Here is a 20,912-nt window from a genome sequence, read left to right on the forward strand (position 1 = left end):
AAAGACCAAGTTTTCTGGATTATATTACGAATTCTTATGGGGTTTTTCTTCTAATAAGGTGTATGTATGGTTTTTTTTGCTAGGATGACGAAGCAAAAGGGACGATATATTATAGGGTTACTGTTTAAGGATTCAAACCCTATCTAGGGGTGATCTATGGTAGGATAATGACCAAGCAAAAGGGCGATATTTTATAGGGTTACAGCTTAAGGATTTAAGCCCTATCGATTTATTGGTCTATTTGCCTCCAATAATGCTGAATCATCTAAGCGTGGCAACAACTTTCACTAGCAAGATCTGCGGAATATGGCCAGTTTTAAAATATTGGCTAGGATGACGAAGCATAAGGTGCGATATTTTATAGGGTTACTGTGTAAGGATTTAGGCCCTATCGATTTATTGGCCTATTTGCATCCAATAATGCTGAATCATCTAAATGTGGCAACCATATTTTTGGACCTTTTTCGATAGTCCATAACTAGGCCATAGACGTTTGGATTTTCTCGCCTGTCATTCAATCTGTGGTTGGCTTCAACTTAGTGCTGTAGTAAAGTAAATCAGTCTGTATTACTTGTGATATCTTTTCGAAAATGGATTCGGGAAATTGTGCCTCATCGGTCTGCCTTGGAGATGTAAGCTCATAATCGCCTAAACTATTCATAATTACCAACGAAATCATCGTTGTGTGCAGAGCGAAGCCGATAGAAAGACGGCCATTAAGGATGAAGGCCACGAGCACTTGCGCAAGATCTTCATTGGTGGCCTATCCACTCAGACGTCCGTGGACAAGCTGCGCGAATTCTTTAGCCAGTTCGGTGTCGTGTCCGATGCGGTGGTCATGCGGGATCCGATGAGCAACCATTCCAGGGGCTTTGGCTTCGTCACCTTTGTGGATCCCAAGTCCGTGGAAATTGTCCAAAGGGCCCGTCCCCACACCATTGATAATAAGTAAGTGTCACATTAATCTTTCGCAGAGCCCTATTTCTATACAAATTTGAATAATTTAATGCAGAATTGTGGAGACCAAGCACGCTCTGCCACGCCAAGAATTCAAAAGGGGTTCCGTTGTCGGAGGTTTTCGCTTTGAAACCGGTTTCGTGAATTCGAAAAGGATCTTTCTGGGCGGTTTGAAGGAGTATCACGATGAGAAAGTCGTGCGCGAATACTTTTCGCAGTTTGGACCGGTGGCCAGCGTGAAATTGCTCATTGACAGGGAGACCGGGCGTCAGCGGGCATTTGGCTTCCTCGAGTTCGTGGATCCATTGAGCGCCGACAAGGCCTTGGGTAAGTTTTCAAGTTTCTCATTTATTGAAAGTCATCGTGCATTTTTTTTTTCAACTACCTAAGTATGATAACGCCGCTTGCTTTGATTTTCAGCACCGCGCAAGCACTGGATTCTCCAGACTTTGGTGGAGGTAAAGAGATCCACCCAGAAGCCAGACAGGCGTTTTCGCTACCCCATTTCCAGCTCGGTCCGAGCCGGCTACATTCCGCCCCAGCCGGCCACCGCTGATAGCTACAACTACAACAATCCCAACTACAATCCCTATCTGGCCCAGTCCGTTCTGCCGCCATCGGCATTCACCAACGGCTGGGCCCACTATGTGATTCCGATGGCATCCAAGCCAACACCCGGTCAGAACACGGCTCCAAAGCATCCGTTCGCCGGACACGGTCCGGAAATGTGGTCCACCTATCCGAAGCCCGGTACCTACCCGGCCCAGGAGTGGACTCCCAGCAAAGTGGGCGAATGGGCACCGAAGCCCGGGCACAAACATGCCCAGACATCGACCAACGATCGTCCCAAGTTGAATTTGAATGGCCTCCAGGCAGCTACTTCCAATGACAAGCTGGACTTGGGCGCCGGTGGCGATGGAGATCGCAAGTCTGGAATTGGTTTGGGATTGGGTTCGAGCGGCGGTGCCGACGTGGGAGCTGGCTTGGAATTGGGTTTGGGTTTGACAGCCGGTGCCGCCGTGGGAGTTGGCGCTATCAAGAAGTGGCCCAACCAGGACTATAAGGTCTTCAAGCCAGCTAAATCTCCCACCAACGGAGTGATTCCGAAGATCGGCAAGGGGGCTACCCCACCACCATACGGTTAATTTTTTTCATTGAAAATGAATTTAATTTCAAAAAGAGAAAAGAATCTAAAGTATCTTTTTATTCTTGCAGGTATCTAAGTGGAGGACGAAGTTATTCCCAATTTACTGCCGCAGTTTAATGCCCTTTGCTAATTTGCAGGCGATTCCGTTCGAGATATTTAATAAATAATAAATCAGGGTCCTTTTGAGACTTAAAATCGTAAACTCTTGTTCTTTATTTATACTATTTCTGTGTTTTTTTGTTTCCATTTAAAGTATTGCATGTATTGCATGAGTGAATTGATTTTGCGTAAATGTTTTATATCTGAAACGCTATAAAACGCACCAATGAATTATGACTGGAATTTTTGCGACTTCTTCGACTGGCTAGTTATTAATTAAAGTTAGGCAAATTGCTCGGCTTTGTGCGCATCAATTTCACTTAAATGCTGAATGCTCAGTAGTTCCTCAGTTGTTTCAACACAAAGGCAATGGGAATCGTATTCAGTCGCAGGATAAGTAAGTCGCCTCAAAGTAAAATTATACTTTAATATCCTTTTCTTTCAGATTTCTAAATTTCTACGACTTGGTGTTTCTTCTTTTAAACGCATATACCAGAAATACGAAATACGAACCGATCTAAAACAAAGATGTGTGTTGTGTGTGCGTTTTTGAAATGAAACAAAATCATAAGTTTTCTGGTAAACACTCTGAATCTTTGTGGTTGTTTTTTATTATTATAGTTATTTTGTAGTTGTATACATATAAATTAAATTATAATTAAGTGTTTCCCTCCTTTTCTCTGTACTCTTTACAAACTGCAGTATTGTGATTTCATCGGTTTACTTAGAAATGAGCATGCACTCTAATTGTTTGTTTTTCGTTTACTCTTACATCGATTTAGTTAGTACCTCTGATTTGTATTGTATTGTTTGATGCTGTTTTCATGTTTTTTTTCTTTTGTATTATTATTATTTCTATGATGTTGTTGCTGGCCACGGAGCACTTTCAGCACTGATCGTTGAGCTAAGATTTGACCACTAACACTTTCGTTTTACAAAAAATGCACTAAAATTGCTTTAGACCCTGTTCACAGTGCTAGAAATGCGTGGTGTTGTAGAAATAGTTGTGGAAATTGCGATTGTAATTGATTTAGCAATTGATTCTCTAGGGCAGGCGTCGAACAACAAAAACAAATGATATGTTCCCAACGAATTAAAAAGTCCTTAAGCTTTAACAAAACAAGAATAACTTAGGCAATTATATATATTTGGACGCCTGCGACAAAACTCAAAACTGATGCTCACACGAATTTAAATGTTTTCAGTTTCCTATTCGCTTTTCTGCCTTTTTTTTATTTTGCAGCAGCAGTTATATAAATATATATATATATATTTATGTATATTTAGATTTCTGGTAAGTCTAAAAGTTAACATTAAATTATATGAGTTTTTGCTTTGTTTATATATATTTTGTATATATTTGTTGTTACATGTTTTGCTTGTTTTACCTTGAGAAAAATGTTAGTAGCTTGTGTTTCGTCCCCCAACTATTTATTATAATAGGTTCTTGTGTGTTTATATGCTTCACATCTCTACTCAATTCGTTTCCTTCTTTTTTTGGGCTTTTCTTGATTTTATTTAAAAAATATGTACTAAATTTTAGTTCACAACTGCGTTGGAAACACCAAATCGTTTAAGTTGCTTGACTTAGTTTGGTTTACGACCTTGAACTCATTACACAGAACGAATAAAAGAAAAGCGAAAACACTGTCCGTCCGTCCGCCCGTTCATTCCTCAACATCGATTGCATCGACCACGCCCCCGCCTGCGGCGCCGGCACCGCATTTGCCCTCATCACACGCTCTCATCTCCCACACTCTTCCGACCCCAACCGGTTCGAAGCGAACCGAACCGTTTCGAACCGATACACCTATATAGACTAGCTAGTCTGCAAATTAGATTTAAGTAGCAAAAGGTTTACAGGCTCTAAAATGCGGCGGACTTTCTTCTGGGGCTCTATAAACGTCGACGTCGATGTGTGTTTGTGTTTTCCTCGCTTTTCCTTCTTGCGGCTTGGTGCTCAATTGATTTTCCTTTCATTTTCAATGTTTTTTTTAAGAGGTTTGTGTTCTTGTGTGCTTTGCTTTGCTTATATCGTGATCTTATTTTTGCTTGTTTTTAACCGCGCCTTACATTTTTCTCGTGTTTACATTCCTTTTTTTTTAGTTTTTAAATTATTTTTCTTTCAAGTCTTTCTTTTGCTCTTTTTTATTGCATTTTACAAAGGTTTTTCATTTTTTTTTTGTTTTTTTTTCTTTTCCTTCTGTTTATATCTTTTTAGCTAAGTGTGTAAGTTTTTTCTTTTAATTTCTTTTTGTTTTTAGCTTAAGTAATGGTGTTATTCAATGAAAAAACAAACAAAAATGTGTTGCATTGCTCCTTTCCTTCGTTTCAAACCAATTTCTCGCATCTTGCGTACTTAAGATAGATTTTAGCTGAAGGTTATTGCCAAACAAAAGCTGAAACTAAAGTTTACATTTATGCTAAAATGGGTGAGTGAGTGTATTTTGTGTTTGCTTTTGTGTGCGATCGTGTGTTTGCGATGAGTGTTTTGTGGGTGTGCTTGGTTGAGACTTAAATTTAATACACGTGTTTCAAGGTGAAGTTGATTCCGTGAGTGGGTGGTGGGTGGTAGAGAGTAGCAGTTGCCGAGCTGAAGCTTACATTCTTTTGGTTTTTGGATTCACAACGAAGATTTGCACAGAATTTCGGTATATTTTGGCACGAACTGGCTGGAAAAAGCGAGCCTAACGCAATTAAACTAAGAAGGGACTCAGGATCGATGACGCAACTCTACATCCCATCTTTCTTTTTCTTTTTTTTTGTAGTTCGACGCCCCGTGTTGCGCTGAGGAACATTTAAAGGACAGTTGACGGTTTCTGTTGCTCCAACTACTTTATCTTAGTGAGTGTGTGTAATTTGCGTGTCTTTGTGTGTGTTTAATTGCATGAGATGTTCTTGAATGTAATTGATTGTTTGCATTGTGGAAGAAGTCGATGTTTTTAACGTTGGGTTGTTGCTGCTGTTCTTGATGTTATAGTCGCTACTGCTGCTGTTGCTCATTTGTTGATGCTTTTGCTGATGTCGTGCTGCTGGACAATTCCCTTAGCGACGTCCGTAGTTGCCACCACCACTCTGTCCATTTCCGGCACCGCGCAGCGGTCCGTTAGACTGGTTGTTGCCGCCACCGGTGCGGTTATCCTGGCGCTGTCCGAATCCACCGCCGCCGCCTCCCAGGCGTGGAGCACCATTTCCACCGCCGCCGCCCTGACGCAGATTGTTGCCACCGGCGTTGTTGCGCATCATGCCGCCACCGCTGCCATTGTTGTTGCCCATCGGACGCGACTGCGGACCATTGTTGCCGCCCAAACGGCCCATGTTGTTGTTCAGGTTGTTGCCACCGATCTGCTGGCGCGGCACCATGTCGTTGCGCACACGCGGCTTCTTCTCCTCCACATTCAACTTCTGGCCATCGGGTGAGTTCTCGGGGAAGTACAGGGGCTATGAAATGGAAAGAATATGCTTAGATAACCTTTCTGATCACAGTAAAAGTAAGGATGTAAATCCTCGGCTGTAGCAATTTCAATAATTAAATCTACTTGGTGCTAAACTTACGCAGTTGGCCAGGCACTTTTGCACCGCCTCAGGATCGTCGTAGGTAATGAATCCGTAGTTCAGCGGACTGCGCATGCCTGGTGGCACCTTGTTGCCAGCCTTGGACAAAATGCGCAGCTCCAGCACATTTCCGAAGCGTGAGAAGATCTCTCGCAAATCGTCCTCGCTGGCGTGGTGCGGTATATTGCCCAAGAACAGCTGCTGATTATCACCGAACTGCTGCGTGTTGCTCGAGCGGCGCTGCTCAAAGTCTGCAAAGTATAAAGAACAAGTTATTAGCAAGAGCTACTAAAAAGCGGTACATGATGTTGCTTATCATATAAGCCAACCTTATGTTTGAGTAATAATCTGATAAGAAAATAAACCAAACAAAATAAATCGTTCTAAAAAAAAAACTAAACGAAAACCCAATCGCATCATAAATATGCAATCATAATAAATTATAGGGGGACTAAACAAGTAATTCTTAGAAACCACAGTTTTCATTTCTACATTAGACCCAAGGCACTACATCTTTTAGTCTTTTTACCCTGAAGCCGAATAGAGGGGAATGACCCCTTTTAATTTAAGGGTGGAACGATGAACTTACCACCCTTGTTGTTGCGGATCGAGTTGTTTCGCTGCGGCAGCGGGCCACCGTTGTCCAGTCGCGAGTTGCCGTTGCTGTTGTTGTACGACGAAGCGGTGGTGGAGTAGCTAACCTGACTGCCATTGCCGCCACCCGAGGTTGCCGAGGAAGAGTTATAGGTGTTGCCGCTGATGGACTGCTGCTGCTGCTGTTGCTGCTGGAGCTGTTGCTGCTGCTGCAGTGCGGCGTTCACAAAGCCGCTGGGCGAGGAGGACGTGGACTTGAAGAGATTCGCGTACGTCTTGGGCTCATTCTGCTGCTGCTTGGCGGCCTCGTACTTCTCCTGTTGCTGCTGCTCGTGAATGGTTTTGAAATCCTCGACGGGCGTGGGAGGCTTCTGCTGCCTTGGCGCCACCTCCACTTCTTCGGGCTCAGCCAGCGGTTGTTGCTGCTGTTGCAAAGGCTGCTGCTGGATAGGTTGCTGCTGTTGCTGCTGCGGGGGCAGCTGTGCCGGTTGCTGCTGCTGCTGCTGCTGGATGAGCTGTGGTGCCACCAGTGGCGACTGTTGGAAGCTCGCGCTTGGCACTGGGACAATGGGCAACACAGGCGTGCCGGTCGGCTGCTGCTGCTGCTGCTGTACCAGGGGAGACACGCTGGGAGGGACCAGCACCTGCTGCTGCTGCAGTTCCTCGTGCGACACCACACCGTTCTGGATGGGCTGTGGCGGCGGAACGGTGAACTGCGCGGGCAGTGGAACAGCCGCGGCTTGCGGAGCTGGTGGCAAAACAGCCACAGGACGTCCGGCGGCAGCAGCCGCTGGCAATGGGTAGAAGATCTGCTGTGGGGCAGCACCGCCGGCCGCTGCAGGAGCCACCTGCTGGGGCACAACGACCTGGGCCTGCGGCTGCGGAGGAGCCTGCTGTTGCTGCGGCTGCTGGGCAACTACATCGCCGGCCACCTGCACAGCTTGATCCACAGTACCACCGACGACCTGGACATCGTGCTCCTCATCGTTCTCCGATCGCGACTCGCCATCCTGCTCGTCCTCGATGTACAGATCCTGATAGCGGAAGATGTCGTTGTGAACGTAGTACTTCTTCGGCGACTGAGCGGCCAAAACGAACGTCTGGGTAAAACGTCGCATCGGCTGGCCATCATTGGATAGCTCCCCAGTGACCTGAACCACCACACCGTTGCCCAAAGTGGCCTGGGCATCAACCTGGCTGATCTTCGCGTGGCAATCATTGAAGTTCAGCTGCTGGATCCGGTTGTGGATCTCCCGCTGACCGACCACCAGCTTGGACTCTCCATGGATGTACGACGAGTTGTGGTTATAGAAGCGATGCAAGTGGTTGGGCGCCTTGTTCAGCAGCGTGTAGTACTGGCGGACAAACTCGCGTCCCACAGATTGCGGCGAAGGCTGCTGCGATTGGGTCGCATCCATGACCATAGCTGGCGTTTGATTCTTCCTCTCTGAACTACGGACTCCTCGACTCGGATTCTTTGTCTCCGCTTCCAATTTCTGCTTCCCTTCCTTCTAGCTGTTGCTCGGATCTATCGACACGGTGGCTGATCTGTGTCGATTGGGAGTGTGGGATTGAACGTCTGCGAAATAGTGCAAAAAATATACGCGCACTCTGATATTAATGTAATAATTTACGGAAAATCTGTCTGGTTTTTTTAATAAAAAAAAAAGTTGGCAGAAGTCCTAGACGACTGTGTCGATTTTTCAATCTGACAATTTGAAATTAAAGGAAGCTGCTACCCCGTTCCTTACAACCTCCAAAAGGTGTTTAAATATGGCTTGACATTTAATTTTCAGCACTGTAGTTTGATTCAATTATTCATACTAAACACGATAATGTTCTAAACAGCGAACAGCATCGAAACCATAATGAATCACTAGTTGCGTTAACAGTTAATTTCATCACGTGTAAATTTAATTTTGAGAATTAAGGCTTGATAACAGAAAAATACGCTAATATGAGAAACAAATTTAATTGGATTTTCAGATGGACTGTCCATTAAATCAATTTGTGTTTCTTTTACATAGATTTCTACAGAAATGTGACTACTAAAGTGTTGACCCCTGCTGTGCTCTCCAATAAGGATCTAGAGTTTCACTTGGTCACAAGGACGGCGGGAAGGGGGGAGGGTTGTACACCCAAAACAGGGAGCTCATTTTACCGCAGTGCATATAAAACAGACGCAGCGCGCTGCAGTTTGACCCACTTTTGTGGCCCACACACATTTGCACATGCGAAAAGGGGAAATTTGGTGTAGTGCAGCTGTCAGGCGAAATTCCAATTTGCTTGCCGTCGCAGGACATTTAACCCGTGCACGTGCTCCAACTTTTATGCCTGCGATCCTGGCTGACTGAACTTTGCACGTGTGTGTGTGTGCGCGAGTAAATGACCTCATACAATTGGGCAAAAAAAAAAGAAGCCGCCAAGCGAGGAGCATGAATTAAATTGAGGTTATGTTCGGTTCTCAAGGTTGTGGCGCCGCATACAATGAACTCCAGCTTGACCAAAATATCATGCTGCTGCGTTGCAAGAACGCTTGAAACAGCGTTAAAAGTTGTAAGTAAATATCAATGTTTGCAGGTGTCCTTTGCCCCATTTTTGCCATAAACATTTGCCGATAAAACAAAAAATGCACAAAGAGTTGCGGCAAACACACACACGCACACGCACGCATACAAAGCACACTTATTCGGTTATGAACGCGCCGCTCTCTCGCGTTCTCTCTTTCCCTCTCTATTCTGCTTGCGAACCGCGTGTGTAGGAAGAACAAAGAAAGCTATAGTTGAAGAGCAGCATTTAAACAAAAATGTACAAAAACAACATTTTTCGTACATTTTTAGGTTATGCACAAGCGATAATAAAAAAAGCCGCTAAAATGGTAAAAAAAAAAAAATTTTAAAAAGAGATAGAGCCCTACCGCAAAACTAAAATATACGCCCATTTAGCATTTTTTATGCCGACTTTTTCCAAGTATGCGCCACCCCAATGAAAATGGAAAATGCTAGTTTTTCTAGACCGCGCACACGAGGCCGCCGCCGGCTCACCTTTTTTTTAAGCGATATTTTTCCTCGTTTTTCTTTTTCCTTTTTGTAATGCACAGTGTGTATTGCTTTTGGGTTGAAGTTTGCCGAAAAATCGGCACTTTTTGTAGCACTTTCTTTGTTATCTTCCTGCGGGGGGCGGGGAGAGTTGGATTTCTTAGTGGAGCGCTGAAATTATGCGGTTTTTTGGATTTACTAAAGATGGTCGAAACGTATGAAATGCAATATAAAATTGCAAGCTGCACAGAAAACACACAGCCACACACACCAATGCACTCACTAGCTAACACACACACACACTAGTCTAGTTTGTTGCAATTTTTTTTTGTCTTTTTTGAGACTAACTAACTTGGCAATTCTTGACGTGCTTTTTTGTTGCTTTCCGATGTTTGGCGATCACAGTTGTTGTTGAATTAAGTTACGATGCATAGGTTGTGGCTTTTGAGTAGAAAATAATCGCAAACGCAATGAAATTGGACAAGTGTGTTGAATCGAGAAGAGAACCGACGTTCGTTCCTCTTTTCCTCTTTTTTGCCTCTGCAGAGTTTTATTCTTGGTTTCGCGTGTGTTGGTGTGTGAATGATGGCGGCTTTTCGAAGGGTGTGTACACACTTCATTTTTTGGGGTGGTTAATCTGGTATTTTCGATCGAATATTATGATTTTAATTGAGCTTTCTATTGTAGGGGAGCTAAGATTCTTTTAAATAGAATTATAAAACTTATGTTTATTTTAGCGATTTCTGCATTCTTAAGTAAGCTCATCAAAGAACATTCTTTAAAGGAAATAATACATAAAAAAAAGCATAAATATAAAAACTTTAATAAATTTAAATTATTACCGGTGGGGTAATCCGAAAAACATATATAAGAAAATTGAATAAATTTATAAAATTTAAATAAAAATTGGATATAAATCAATTAAATGTTTTAAATTATTGTTGATGTTTTAAAATATTGTTGATGTTTCAGCCTATAAGAAGTTGATATGCCAATTCGATTTAAAACAATTCTTTGTTTGTAAATGTTCTTTCTGTTCCCAACATATAGTAAAAATGGAAAATTGTATTTCTTTTATTTATAAAATTATAAATATATTTAAAATACTTAATATTTATAATATTAATACAACTAAAATAATTTAAATAATCGGGTAACTTGTACATAGTGTAAACTGGGCTTTAATATATTTGTATACTATTTTTGGTATTTATTTCATTTTCTCTTCATAGGTGTGTGTACATTGTATAAATCAGAGCTGCCATACTGCAAACAGACAGGTCACGCGCCCATTTAGCCCCATGTATTGGCTAATTTGAGCTGGTATCGTATTGAAAATCACAATTTAGTCCTTGGCAAATGTACAGCTAATAATCCACAGGTGGAAAAAGCGAATACAATACAAGTATTTATTAAAATAATACCAAATCGACTTGACTGGCAAATCATCAAGGTGGCAACGCCGCACCCATATACACACGCTGCCGTTTGCATTTGTCATTTTCCGGTCGTCATTTCATTCGTACGCGCGACTTTTTGGCGAGTGTGTATAAAAATCTCCGGCTCTGCGTAAAAAACGAATATCGTGCTGCCTAGCCCCCGAAATTAGTAAATCAATTGAAAACACACAAGATGGCCGAGAACAAGCAAGTGGATACTGAAATTAACGGCGAGGATTTCACCAAGGACGTGACTGCCGACGGTCCGGGATCTGAAAATGGTGATGCGGGCGCCGCCGGCTCGACCAACGGCAGTTCGGACAACCAATCGGCTGCATCCGGCCAGCGGGACGACGACAGGTATGTTCATTATCCGGCGGATACGTTTTTTTTTTGCTCTATTTTATTTTTGCAACGGGCAGCCGATGATCATGTGCCCCCCATAGAATCTCTGCTTCTATATAGTGTATATTGCCTACTCTGTTACGTAAATGCGAAGCTAACGTCGTTGGTTGAGTTTCATTGGGTTTTACGGGGTTCTGCGGGGGAAGTCTGACCCCTTTTGTGTTCTCTCTCGCTTGCGCTCGTGCGTCGGAGTGTGTTTATGTGTGTGTGTGAGGTGTCGGTGCGACTGTACTTCAGTCATATTAATAGAATCTTCGGGCCAAAATGCATCATCACAGTCTCGGGAGACATGGAAAATTTTCAACGTTTTCCCCTCCACACACACGCACTTTCCGTAATGAAAACCAGAGTTTTCTTAAGTTTGGAGCACATTTTCTTCCCTTTGTGAGGTTATGTTTGTTTCCCACGTTGCCCCACACACACACTGTGACGCATACGAGCACAAAAACATACGGTTGCCTTTCACTTGCAAAAAATGTGGCGAAAAAAAACGTTGGAAAAAGTTATGTTTGTATTTGTCAGTGTATTCTTTTTAATTCGCATTACTCTTTGGTTCGGCTATTCGTTGTTATTTTGTGCTCTTCCAGTTTTGTACCCAAAATGGCGGCTGCATACAGGCATACATACCAACCTAACGCCCGCTGTTCTGTAGGTGTGTGCGTGTTTTGCAGTTTTCACTTATTCTCTTTTGCTTGCCGGCTTCGTTCGCTCGCCATCTCTTTTGCGCGCTCTCACTCTCAGAGAGCGTCAGCCGGCGTCGTTTGGAGTTGCCAAGGCGCCAAAAAATTAATTTAACGAACATTTAATGTAAATTATAAATGATAAATAATTTTGATGGATTAAAGCAGAGAGATGAGATGATGATTATCAAGTAGAATGGTCCTCTTGTTTGCTCCCTGCGTTTTGGTTTTTAGGTCTAGTGTACACTTCATTTGCCCATCCTTTATGATCATTTTATATCTAAGTTTAATCTTAAGTCACACGATACTGTACATTTAAACGATAATGCGAAACCAGCGCTGACGAAGCAGATGCAGAGAATCCCCCGTAAAGGAAGAAGGACGGAATGGAGAAATTAAATCGAAAATCATAGCTTATCCTGTTGTCTTGTGAGCGAACTAACCTTGTTCCTCTCCGGCAGGTTTTGAGAGAAGTGAAATGGCCCAGGTCAGGGTTTTAAGCTATGCTCAAGACGGATACGGATATGGATTCGGATATGGATTTGGATTCGTATTCCTGCCCCCGGCAAACGTTTACGGATTCGGATCCGGCGGACTTATACTTGGAGGATACGCAACCCTCTCCACACTCCAGTCTCCAAAAGTCTCCGCTCCGCCGATACTGATGCTGATGGTATTTATCTATCTAAAACTAAAACAATCAATCAGTCAGTCAGCCAATATATAGAACTATCGACACACAAAATTATCAAGAAATTATCTCGATTTAAAATTGGATCCATATGTAAACGAGTATATATTGTATTGTATCTCTTAACGTATAACTTGTAAATTACCTAAAAAAAAAGAAAGACAAAAAAGTACCAAGTAATCGGAGACAGAGAGAGACCGAGTGAAAAAGAGACTCGCAGTTTTTTCGTTTTGTTTTATGAAGCTCAGAAACTATACATTATATATCGCCCGAAGAAAGAAACACAATGAACGAATGTAACGTAACGAATTGCCACAATAAAGAAGCACAATCACTAAATTGCAATCGAAATTCCGCCGCCGTGTGATGAGACTGTTCCAAATTTGCCGGGAATCCGCCGAGAACGATGAGATATCTTTCCAAAAAGTCCAGAAATCAATGAGAGTAACGTACATCACAGTAAACTATAAGTGTCTATGCATATTTTTTCAACATTCCTTTTTATATAAAAAAAGAAAATAAAATAAAATAAACAGCCAAATAAAGCAAGTAAAACTAACCACAATCCAGCATAAAAACCTTTGCATTATTTTTCTCATCCTATTGAATAAAGACTAATTGTTAATTGTTATTTGTACAAACAAAGAATCTTAAGCATACCCAAAACAAAAACTTAATAATTCACTCTTGCATATATACTATATACTATATATCTATATCTTTCGCTCGTTTTGTGTCTCTCGATCGATCGCTCGCTCGCTCCTCGAACTCTTTCGCTCATTCCGAGTTTGCAAGTTTTTTGACACTATCCGATCAATTCTTTGATTGCAATACAGTAACTAAAGCAATTTTTCACTTCAAATTTGGTGAGTTTTTTTTATTCGTTTTGTATTCTTGCCCAGTCATCAAATTCTTTTGCAGCCAATACGAAAATCAGTAAGAAAAGAAAAATTTAAAGTAAATCAAGAAAGTATTTGCCTCGCGCATCAAACACAACCTATTTTTCGTGCCTGATTTTCCCTTTTCCCCCCAAATATTTCCCTAAATCGATATTGAAATGTTTTAAGATACCATCAAACTAACCAATTGATCTTTAAACTTTCGCAGGAAACTGTTTGTCGGTGGTCTGAGCTGGGAAACGACTGAGAGTAAGTAGAAAACTAAAACTAAAAAAAAACAATGCTAACAAGTGTTTTTCTATTATTTCAGAGGAACTCCGCGATCACTTCGGCAAATATGGCGAGATCGAGAGTATCAATGTCAAGACAGATCCCCAGACCGGTCGATCCCGAGGATTCGCCTTCATCGTGTTTACAAACACCGAGGCCATTGAAAAGGTCAGCGCCGTGGAGGAGCACATAATCAACAGCAAGAAGGTCGATCCCAAGAAGGCCAAGGCCAGGCACGGCAAGATCTTTGTCGGTGGCCTCACCACAGAGATCAGCGACGAGGAGATTAAGACCTACTTTGGACAGTTTGGCAACGTGAGTAACCCTAAAGCGGTAGACCGTTTGGAATTGGCCAATAATGACTTACCTAAATTATTTTTGTTTAAAGATCGTCGAGGTGGAGATGCCATTCGACAAGCAAAAGTCTCAGCGCAAGGGATTCTGCTTCATCACCTTCGATTCAGAGCAGGTGGTGACGGATCTGCTGAAGACGCCCAAGCAGAAGATCGCCGGCAAGGAGGTCGATGTTAAGCGTGCGACGCCCAAGCCGGAGAACCAGATGATGGGCGGTATGCGTGGTGGCCCACGCGGCGGTATGCGCGGCGGACGCGGTGGCTACGGAGGACGCGGTGGTTAGTACAGACGCTGACGAAGCAGTGCTTCATTGCTTCTCATGGAAACCGGCTTTAAACTATATATTTCACACCATCCCATAGGCTACAACAACCAGTGGGACGGACAGGGATCATACGGCGGCTATGGCGGCGGCTACGGCGGATATGGTGCCGGTGGCTATGGCGACTACTATGCCGGCGGCTACTATAATGGATATGACTACGGTTATGGTAAATACAACAAACAACAAAGTAGTGCTCAAAACAATTATTACAATAACAACACGTCGAGTAATTACCATCAAAACAAGAACAATAGCAACAACTATCAGCAGTTCTAAGTAGAGCTCAGCCGCATAAGCTGGCCAGCAACAAAATCAGAAAAAAAATAATCAAACAAAGCAAACAACAACAACCGCAGAACATAAAAACCTTCTTATTTTTGCCATAGACCTGATCTGATCCAAAATTTCCACGTTGTTGTGTTTCCCATTCAAACAAAACTGAGAGAAAAACAAAAACAAAAGTTTAGCTGCATTTCGATATATAGTAACATATATATATATATATATTTATATATGCTTATATACCGCATGCATTGTCTTTATGCATATTTGCATATAAATCATGTTGGTATATGATGTCAAAGAACAACAACATCAAAAACAACAACAAGAAAGAACAACAACAACAACTACGAAAGCAACGTCGCTAAAAACAAGAAAACTTTAAAAATTGTAGATTTGAAAGAGAGAAAACAAGAAACATTTCTTTAATGCTAACATATAAATTTTAATCTAATCGTTCATTTTATATTGAAAAAAGAGAATGTGTATTTTGACAGACAATTTTCATCATTTAATATAACAAGCAAAATCGCAATTTTTATATACACATTTATATCTATCTTATTATATATATAAAACTACGTATAATTTTAAAGGCATATAATTGATGTTTAAAATTTTAAAGCGTACCTTTTAAACAAGAATTCATTTAAACGAAACATTTAATTACCAATTATTAGTTGAGTAGCATTTAAACATAAAACTGACGAAGCGTGTGTAAAAAAAGATGTGTTGTTAAAAGAGTGAGAAGGAGCGATGAGAAGAGTAGACGTGACGTTCAAGTCGAGGCATATATAATGCTACCATCCTGCCATTAATATGCGACCACCAGACCGGACCAACCAACAAACAACCAGAACAACAACTTGGTTGCCTTCAACAGACTTTCCAAAGATGACAAATACCTCAAACGCAAGGGCAGCAAACAAACAACCAGAAGAACAGAAACCCCAGACATAACAACAAACAAAGAAACATGAAACACAAGAGAGGAGCATGTGCCAATTATGTGAAACTGTGTGAAACGCCAGTGTTTTTGGCCTTTTGCGCAATTGCAACTTGTGCCTTTTTTAATTGTTAACTAAACTGTTATTGTTTGAACACACTGAAACCAAAATCTGTTGAAACACACAAACACCTACACCACACACACACACAACCACTTTCCCCCCAGCAGTCCCATAAAATAGTTATTTAAATAGTTTCACCTTTTGTTTTGTTTAACAAAACACTAAACAACAAGCAACCAGAACAGAAACGACAACAAACAACAAACAAAACACACGAAACGCGTAATCAAAGCTTTGATTCAATGTCTATTTAAATATATATATACCTTATATATAGCATATAAATATATTTTTAGATACATATTATTATTCCGGCAACGGGATAATATTCACGTTCTTTGCAATGCATATGTTTTCGTATGCACCATACGTCAATATACCTACCATATATATTTATATCAAATATATACAAATGTTATATATTTATACATAAAACGTAACATTTAACTATGGTACTATTTTTGATAGTATTATTTTAAGGCAAATCCTTGTAAAAAACAACTACAATACGACAAGAGCACAACAACCAGAAGCTCTGAAAAGATCTGAAGGCCTCGGGGGTCCAAAAAAGTCAGTGCAGTGTATCCGGGATATTATCATTCCGGTGGAAACACTGCAGCAGCACCCCTCCCCCCGCGCCTCATTCGTTAGATCGTTCTTTTATTTGCTTTATTTGCATTTCCGCTGCACTTTCTTGACCAAAACGTAACGTAATGTCCGAAGCAATCCATTTTTGAGGCTTGTTTCAGTTGCACCGCGAGCGCATTGCGGCATTCTGCATGTTCATACGTTGATTCCAGGATAAAGAACTACAAACAAACAACTAACTAACTTACTGAACAACGACAAGTAATTACAACTGCAATAGCAACATCAACAACATCTTAATTGTAGCAGTACAAAAATGCAACTTTTCCAACAAACAAACAAAAAAAAAAGGAATCATAAAAACACACTTCGTCAATTTTAGTAATTTTAATTCAAGCATATATACATATATAATTTTTTCTTATGGTTTTTAAAAGTTAAGTCGAGCAACACTAACAAATCACACATACACAAGCATTGCTATTCGCAAATGTATATATAAATACTTCGTATAATTCGTATATCTTTGAATTTGAAATTAAGCAGAACCTTGAAATGAACTTTTTGCTAATAATTATCCTATCAAATGTTGTCAATGTGCGTCGACAATTTGACTGTATACCAATTATATATACATTTGTACATTTACATACACCTTTAATCATAAACTTTGAGTAAATTGTTTTACAAAGAAATTGCATGTTTCTCAATGTTTTTAGCAAGTTGTCTGTATACAAAGAAAACTAAACAAAAAAAAAATCTAGGCAAGATAAGAAAAAAATTTATTGACATTTATATTAAAGTTATCCCAGAAAGAAAAGTTTTTATATACATTTTATGCTATATTTTTATTAATTATTATACCGATTATTATGATGTTTAAATGTGTAAACAAATTTTTTTGATATAAACAAAATTTTTGTATACCTTTACATATACTTACCATACAATTATATAGCAATAATTTTGTGCCCCCACTTTATATTAAAACCCTAATAACAATATATTCTTAGTCTTTATAATTTCCTATTCCGTTACTACTCTACAACTACAACTTGAAATTCTAAAACTAACAAACCAGACCACAAAAAAAGTGCGGGGAGCTGTAGCTTAAACACCGAGTTAGATCTGTTGAATAATATACGTCAAGTACGCAGATCGGGTGTTTCGGTTCCCGCTCCCCGCATTTGTACCCGCAATTATGTAATATTACTTTCTTAACTATGATTTTTGAACATATTTATATACGATTATATGATTGTAATACCGAATTTTCCGATGTTTCGCCTCACAAAAACGAAAAAAAGAAATCAAACTAAACGAACCCAAAACATAAGTAAAAGAAACCCCAATGAGAGTTCAACTCAAAACACAGCCACCAACCACCCAAAAGCGAATATCCAAAAACGATCGCAAGCTGCGCGCCTTTGTCTTGTCCAAGCTTCTCGCAAGCGGTTAACCGATTGCCCGGCCGACCCGGTAACCGATACAACCGGTGACCGAGGGTCATTGGTGAGAACAACACCAGTAGAGCCACTATATCCATCTACTATCCACCGACATCCAAACAAAGCAATCAATCAGGCAATCAAGCAACCAAGCGACCAGAGATCGAGCAATCGAGCGATCCGCCATGCAAAACCGCACCAAGTGTTAACTTTTCACTTAACTGTAACGTTTTTCATTTTTTACTTAAATCTTCCTTTTTCTATTACATTTAAAACGTATATATTTACAAGTAACTTAGCGTAATTAATATTTGTTTTTAGTAAAATGCATTGAAAAACTCTAAAAAAAAAAGAAGAAATATGAAATGATAATATAATGGAACCACTAAAGTAATGAATGAATTAAAATATTGTCAAACCGATTCTGAGACAATTCTTAAGCTACAAATCCAGTTTTCTTGTTTTTAACAACAGCTACAACAACAACAACAATGAACACGAAGAGTAATTATTATAATCATTATATTAACTCGAGTATAAAGTAAAATTTGTTGACTATTTGCATTTGTTTTTGTTTTTCGCAAAACGTTTTCTATGACACGCAAAATAATAATATATTCGCGACAGACTACTCCGCATCCTCATCCCCCTCCCCTTCCCCCTTGACCAGCCTTGTAATTCCCGATGATCCTTCAATGGGAGTGATTTAAAAGAAAATTCAAAATGATCATTTTATTACTTTTTGCTGAGGTGAGACATTCAAAATACACACACACAAGAGCAGCAAATAAATTCACAAATTTATTTGGCAAAAACCTTACAAAATTATTTACCGAATATATTCAATCGAACGTTTACAAAGTAATTAATTTGAAATTGAAATGCTGAAATTGTTGTGTGGAAAATGAGGTAAAAATTAAAAAACATAAATGCATAACGAGTGCTGTAAGGAAATGAGAAATCGAATGAATTGATTTGAATTGAAAAATCCATTGCAATACATTGTGAAACATGTTAATAAGAGTCGAGTCGCGTCCGGTCGACAACTAACCAAAATCTGAGACAACAACCAGAGTTATATTATATAATTATATATAACGAAGCGAAAATAACAACCAATCCAATCGAGAACCGCATGTATGTGTGAGCGCCGCCTTGCGCCATTTTCCTCGACATTTGCAAGAGGAAAGCGAGCGAAAATTGTTTTTTAAATTTTTATTGTGTACCAGCAACCAACAGCTACAACAATCGACAACTACACATGTTAGAGCAACATTTTAACCATCAATCTTATAATCAAAATCCACAAACAAGAAAAATGAGCAAATAAAAGAAAAACGAAAAAAAAAACAAAAAACCAGACAACAATTTTGTGTGTATTTCAGTTTCCGTCCACAACCCCCCACCCCTGATCTCTCACCCAACACCAACCACAATCTCCTCCGGATCCGGAGCAGGTGATTCCTTTCCAGCTCGCTCGGTATGTGCCATTTGAATTGTCTCCCCTCGGCTCGTCGGCGTCGTCCAAAACTGGGCGGCACAAATTTTGACCAAGCGAAAAAGTAAAAGAATACAATTCCCCGATCCAAGTAATTGATAGTTCCACTCGACCGAAAGTCCTGCCAACTAGCCAGTTTTTGTAAAGTGTATTGTAATCAAATAATTTATCAGATTTTGTGTCATTAAACGATGTAAATTTACTTTGATAACATGTTAGCAAATGTAAGAATTCAACAATTCCAACCAAGTCGTGACCAACTTGGCTCACAATTCCTAGCAATAATTTAGGCTAAAGTAGTTGGCAGTACCAATTAGATCCATCTTATTTTAGTTCGTGCCGTTTTACACCATTTTATAAGATAAGCTTTGTTTGTGTTTTCATCAATTTTCTGTACGAACCAATCTGCGCATGCTGTGTGTGTGATTGATTGCACCACGAAATGCCATTGCAACCAAAAGACGGCTACGGTTACGGCGGCGGCTTTGAGGGTAACGGCTACGGCGGAGGCGGTGGTGGCAATATGGGCGGTGGTCGCGGTGGACCCCGCGGCGGCGGCGGCCCCAAAGGTATTAACACTAAGAAGCGCCTAGTAAAAACAAAAAAAAACTATCTGTAACCAACGAATTGTTGATCGACCTCATTCCTCCTATTAAAAAAAAACTACATAGTGTAGTCTACTATTCGCAATGATTTAAATTATGTTTGTAAAGCAGTTTCATCGTTTTTGGTTTATATCCTTCCTCCATTGGCTTTTCATGACTTATGTTTTTTACTTTATTTTGCTATGCTGTGCTGCCCCCCACTAGAATTGGTCAAAATTTCCCAAAAAAAAAAAAAGAAAACCCAAGTCGTTTGGCGTAGTTAAAGATATCTATAGATGAACCCCTCTCCTTTCCTACCCGCAGATGTTGAGCATGTCTTTCTTTTTGCCTGATTTAATCTGATACTCTCGATTCGAAGAATTTAACTGACTAATGCCTTGCACACTTTCCAAACGTTTCCACAACAGGCGGCGGTGGCGGTTTTAACGGTGGCAAGCAGCGCGGAGGCGGTGGACGCCAGCAGCGGCACCAGCCCTACTAAAAAGGGGGCAGGGGGCGTGGGCGGGCATATTGGGTATCTCGCATTCTCCGGATAACTGCAAACTATTTGAATTTTACCTAGTTTAGTTTGTTATGGTGAGTTGAAAGCCATCATCGACGCTTTGTTGCCAGTTAATTAAAGTTGATTATTTCATTGCAGCATTACTACAAGAAGCAACACACATCTCTGCAACAACACCACATGGGTAACCACATATATACATACGCCGTTGTATATATCTGTATGAAAGAAATGAGGAAAAATGGAAATGAATAGACTGGCTGGCTGGGAGCAATAATATCAACATCAGCAACCTTAACACACCTTTACACACTTGATGTGTAGCACCATTCCAACAACAGCATCATACGCAGCTAAAAAGCATCATTTATACCATACAAGGCAAAACCACAAAGCAAAAAAACAACACAAATATAGATACACACACATAGTTAGGCATACACATGTAATTTTTCAGCAAGTGGCT

At 40.6% G+C, this 20,912-nt stretch overlaps 3 protein-coding genes across 8 annotated transcripts; 2 read left to right on the forward strand and 1 right to left on the reverse strand.

The window, feature by feature from the left end:
* Window positions 1–466: 466 nt before the first annotated feature.
* LOC6728197 (ribonucleoprotein RB97D) lies at window positions 467–4,591 on the forward strand. Of its 2 annotated transcripts, XM_039295622.2 has the most exons (5): window positions 468–632; window positions 692–948; window positions 1,013–1,284; window positions 1,378–2,097; window positions 2,173–4,591. In XM_039295622.2, the coding sequence occupies exons 1-5, from the start codon at window positions 591–593 to the stop codon at window positions 2,178–2,180; spliced, it is 1,299 nt and encodes a 432-aa protein (XP_039151556.1). In that variant the 5' UTR covers window positions 468–590; the 3' UTR covers window positions 2,181–4,591. The 2 variants fall into 2 exon arrangements, with proteins under 2 accessions (XP_039151557.1, XP_039151556.1); XM_039295623.2 differs by lacking the exon at window positions 2,173–4,591 and having other exon boundaries at window positions 467–632; window positions 1,378–2,102.
* LOC6728198 (ras GTPase-activating protein-binding protein 2) lies at window positions 2,776–10,005 on the reverse strand. Of its 4 annotated transcripts, XM_039295619.2 has the most exons (5): window positions 9,743–10,005; window positions 9,397–9,561; window positions 6,348–7,931; window positions 5,759–6,009; window positions 2,776–5,644 (listed from the first exon to the last, which is right to left on the reverse strand). In XM_039295619.2, exons 3-5 carry the CDS (start codon window positions 7,774–7,776, stop codon window positions 5,249–5,251), a joined length of 2,076 nt encoding a protein of 691 aa, XP_039151553.1. In that variant the 5' UTR covers window positions 7,777–7,931; window positions 9,397–9,561; window positions 9,743–10,005; the 3' UTR covers window positions 2,776–5,248. The 4 variants fall into 4 exon arrangements, with proteins under 4 accessions (XP_039151553.1, XP_039151554.1, XP_044779380.1 ...); XM_039295620.2 differs by lacking the exon at window positions 9,397–9,561; XM_044923445.1 differs by lacking the exons at window positions 9,397–9,561; window positions 9,743–10,005 and adding an exon at window positions 7,987–8,115.
* A 619-nt stretch (window positions 10,006–10,624) lies between these two features.
* LOC6728199 (RNA-binding protein squid) lies at window positions 10,625–20,852 on the forward strand. 2 transcript variants are annotated; one of them, XM_016176785.3, is made up of 9 exons: window positions 10,625–10,713; window positions 10,772–11,189; window positions 13,713–13,753; window positions 13,815–14,089; window positions 14,163–14,406; window positions 14,491–14,619; window positions 19,801–19,908; window positions 20,352–20,520; window positions 20,585–20,852. In XM_016176785.3, the coding sequence occupies exons 2-8, from the start codon at window positions 11,023–11,025 to the stop codon at window positions 20,423–20,425; spliced, it is 1,038 nt and encodes a 345-aa protein (XP_016034840.1). In that variant the 5' UTR covers window positions 10,625–10,713; window positions 10,772–11,022; the 3' UTR covers window positions 20,426–20,520; window positions 20,585–20,852. The 2 variants fall into 2 exon arrangements, with proteins under 2 accessions (XP_016034840.1, XP_016034841.1); XM_016176786.2 differs by lacking the exon at window positions 19,801–19,908 and having other exon boundaries at window positions 10,628–10,713.
* The last annotated feature ends 60 nt before the right edge of the window (window positions 20,853–20,912 follow it).

The sequence above is a fragment of the Drosophila simulans genome, chromosome 3R (assembly GCF_016746395.2).
Source record: "Drosophila simulans strain w501 chromosome 3R, Prin_Dsim_3.1, whole genome shotgun sequence".
NCBI classification, from domain to species: Eukaryota; Metazoa; Arthropoda; class Insecta; order Diptera; family Drosophilidae; genus Drosophila; species Drosophila simulans.

Bases quoted from the DNA above. Each gene is read 5' to 3' on its own strand.
- LOC6728197 (XM_039295622.2), top strand. From the start codon at position 591: ATGGATTCGGGAAATTGTGCCTCATCGGTCTGCCTTGGAGAT. The intron at 633-691 runs GTAAGCTCATAA...CGTTGTGTGCAG, and splicing joins CATCGGTCTGCCTTGGAGAT to AGCGAAGCCGATAGAAAGAC. The intron at 949-1,012 runs GTAAGTGTCACA...AATTTAATGCAG, and splicing joins CCCCACACCATTGATAATAA to AATTGTGGAGACCAAGCACG.
- LOC6728198 (XM_039295620.2), bottom strand. From the start codon at position 7,776: ATGGTCATGGATGCGACCCAATCGCAGCAGCCTTCGCCGCAATCTGTG. The intron at 6,010-6,347 runs GTAAGTTCATCG...TATACTTTGCAG, and splicing joins GATCCGCAACAACAAGGGTG to ACTTTGAGCAGCGCCGCTCG. The intron at 5,645-5,758 runs GTAAGTTTAGCA...TCCATTTCATAG, and splicing joins AAAAGTGCCTGGCCAACTGC to CCCCTGTACTTCCCCGAGAA.
- LOC6728199 (XM_016176785.3), top strand. From the start codon at position 11,023: ATGGCCGAGAACAAGCAAGTGGATACTGAAATTAACGGCGAGGATTTC. The intron at 13,754-13,814 runs GTAAGTAGAAAA...CTATTATTTCAG, and splicing joins GAGCTGGGAAACGACTGAGA to AGGAACTCCGCGATCACTTC. The intron at 14,620-19,800 runs GTAAATACAACA...TGCAACCAAAAG, and splicing joins TGGATATGACTACGGTTATG to ACGGCTACGGTTACGGCGGC.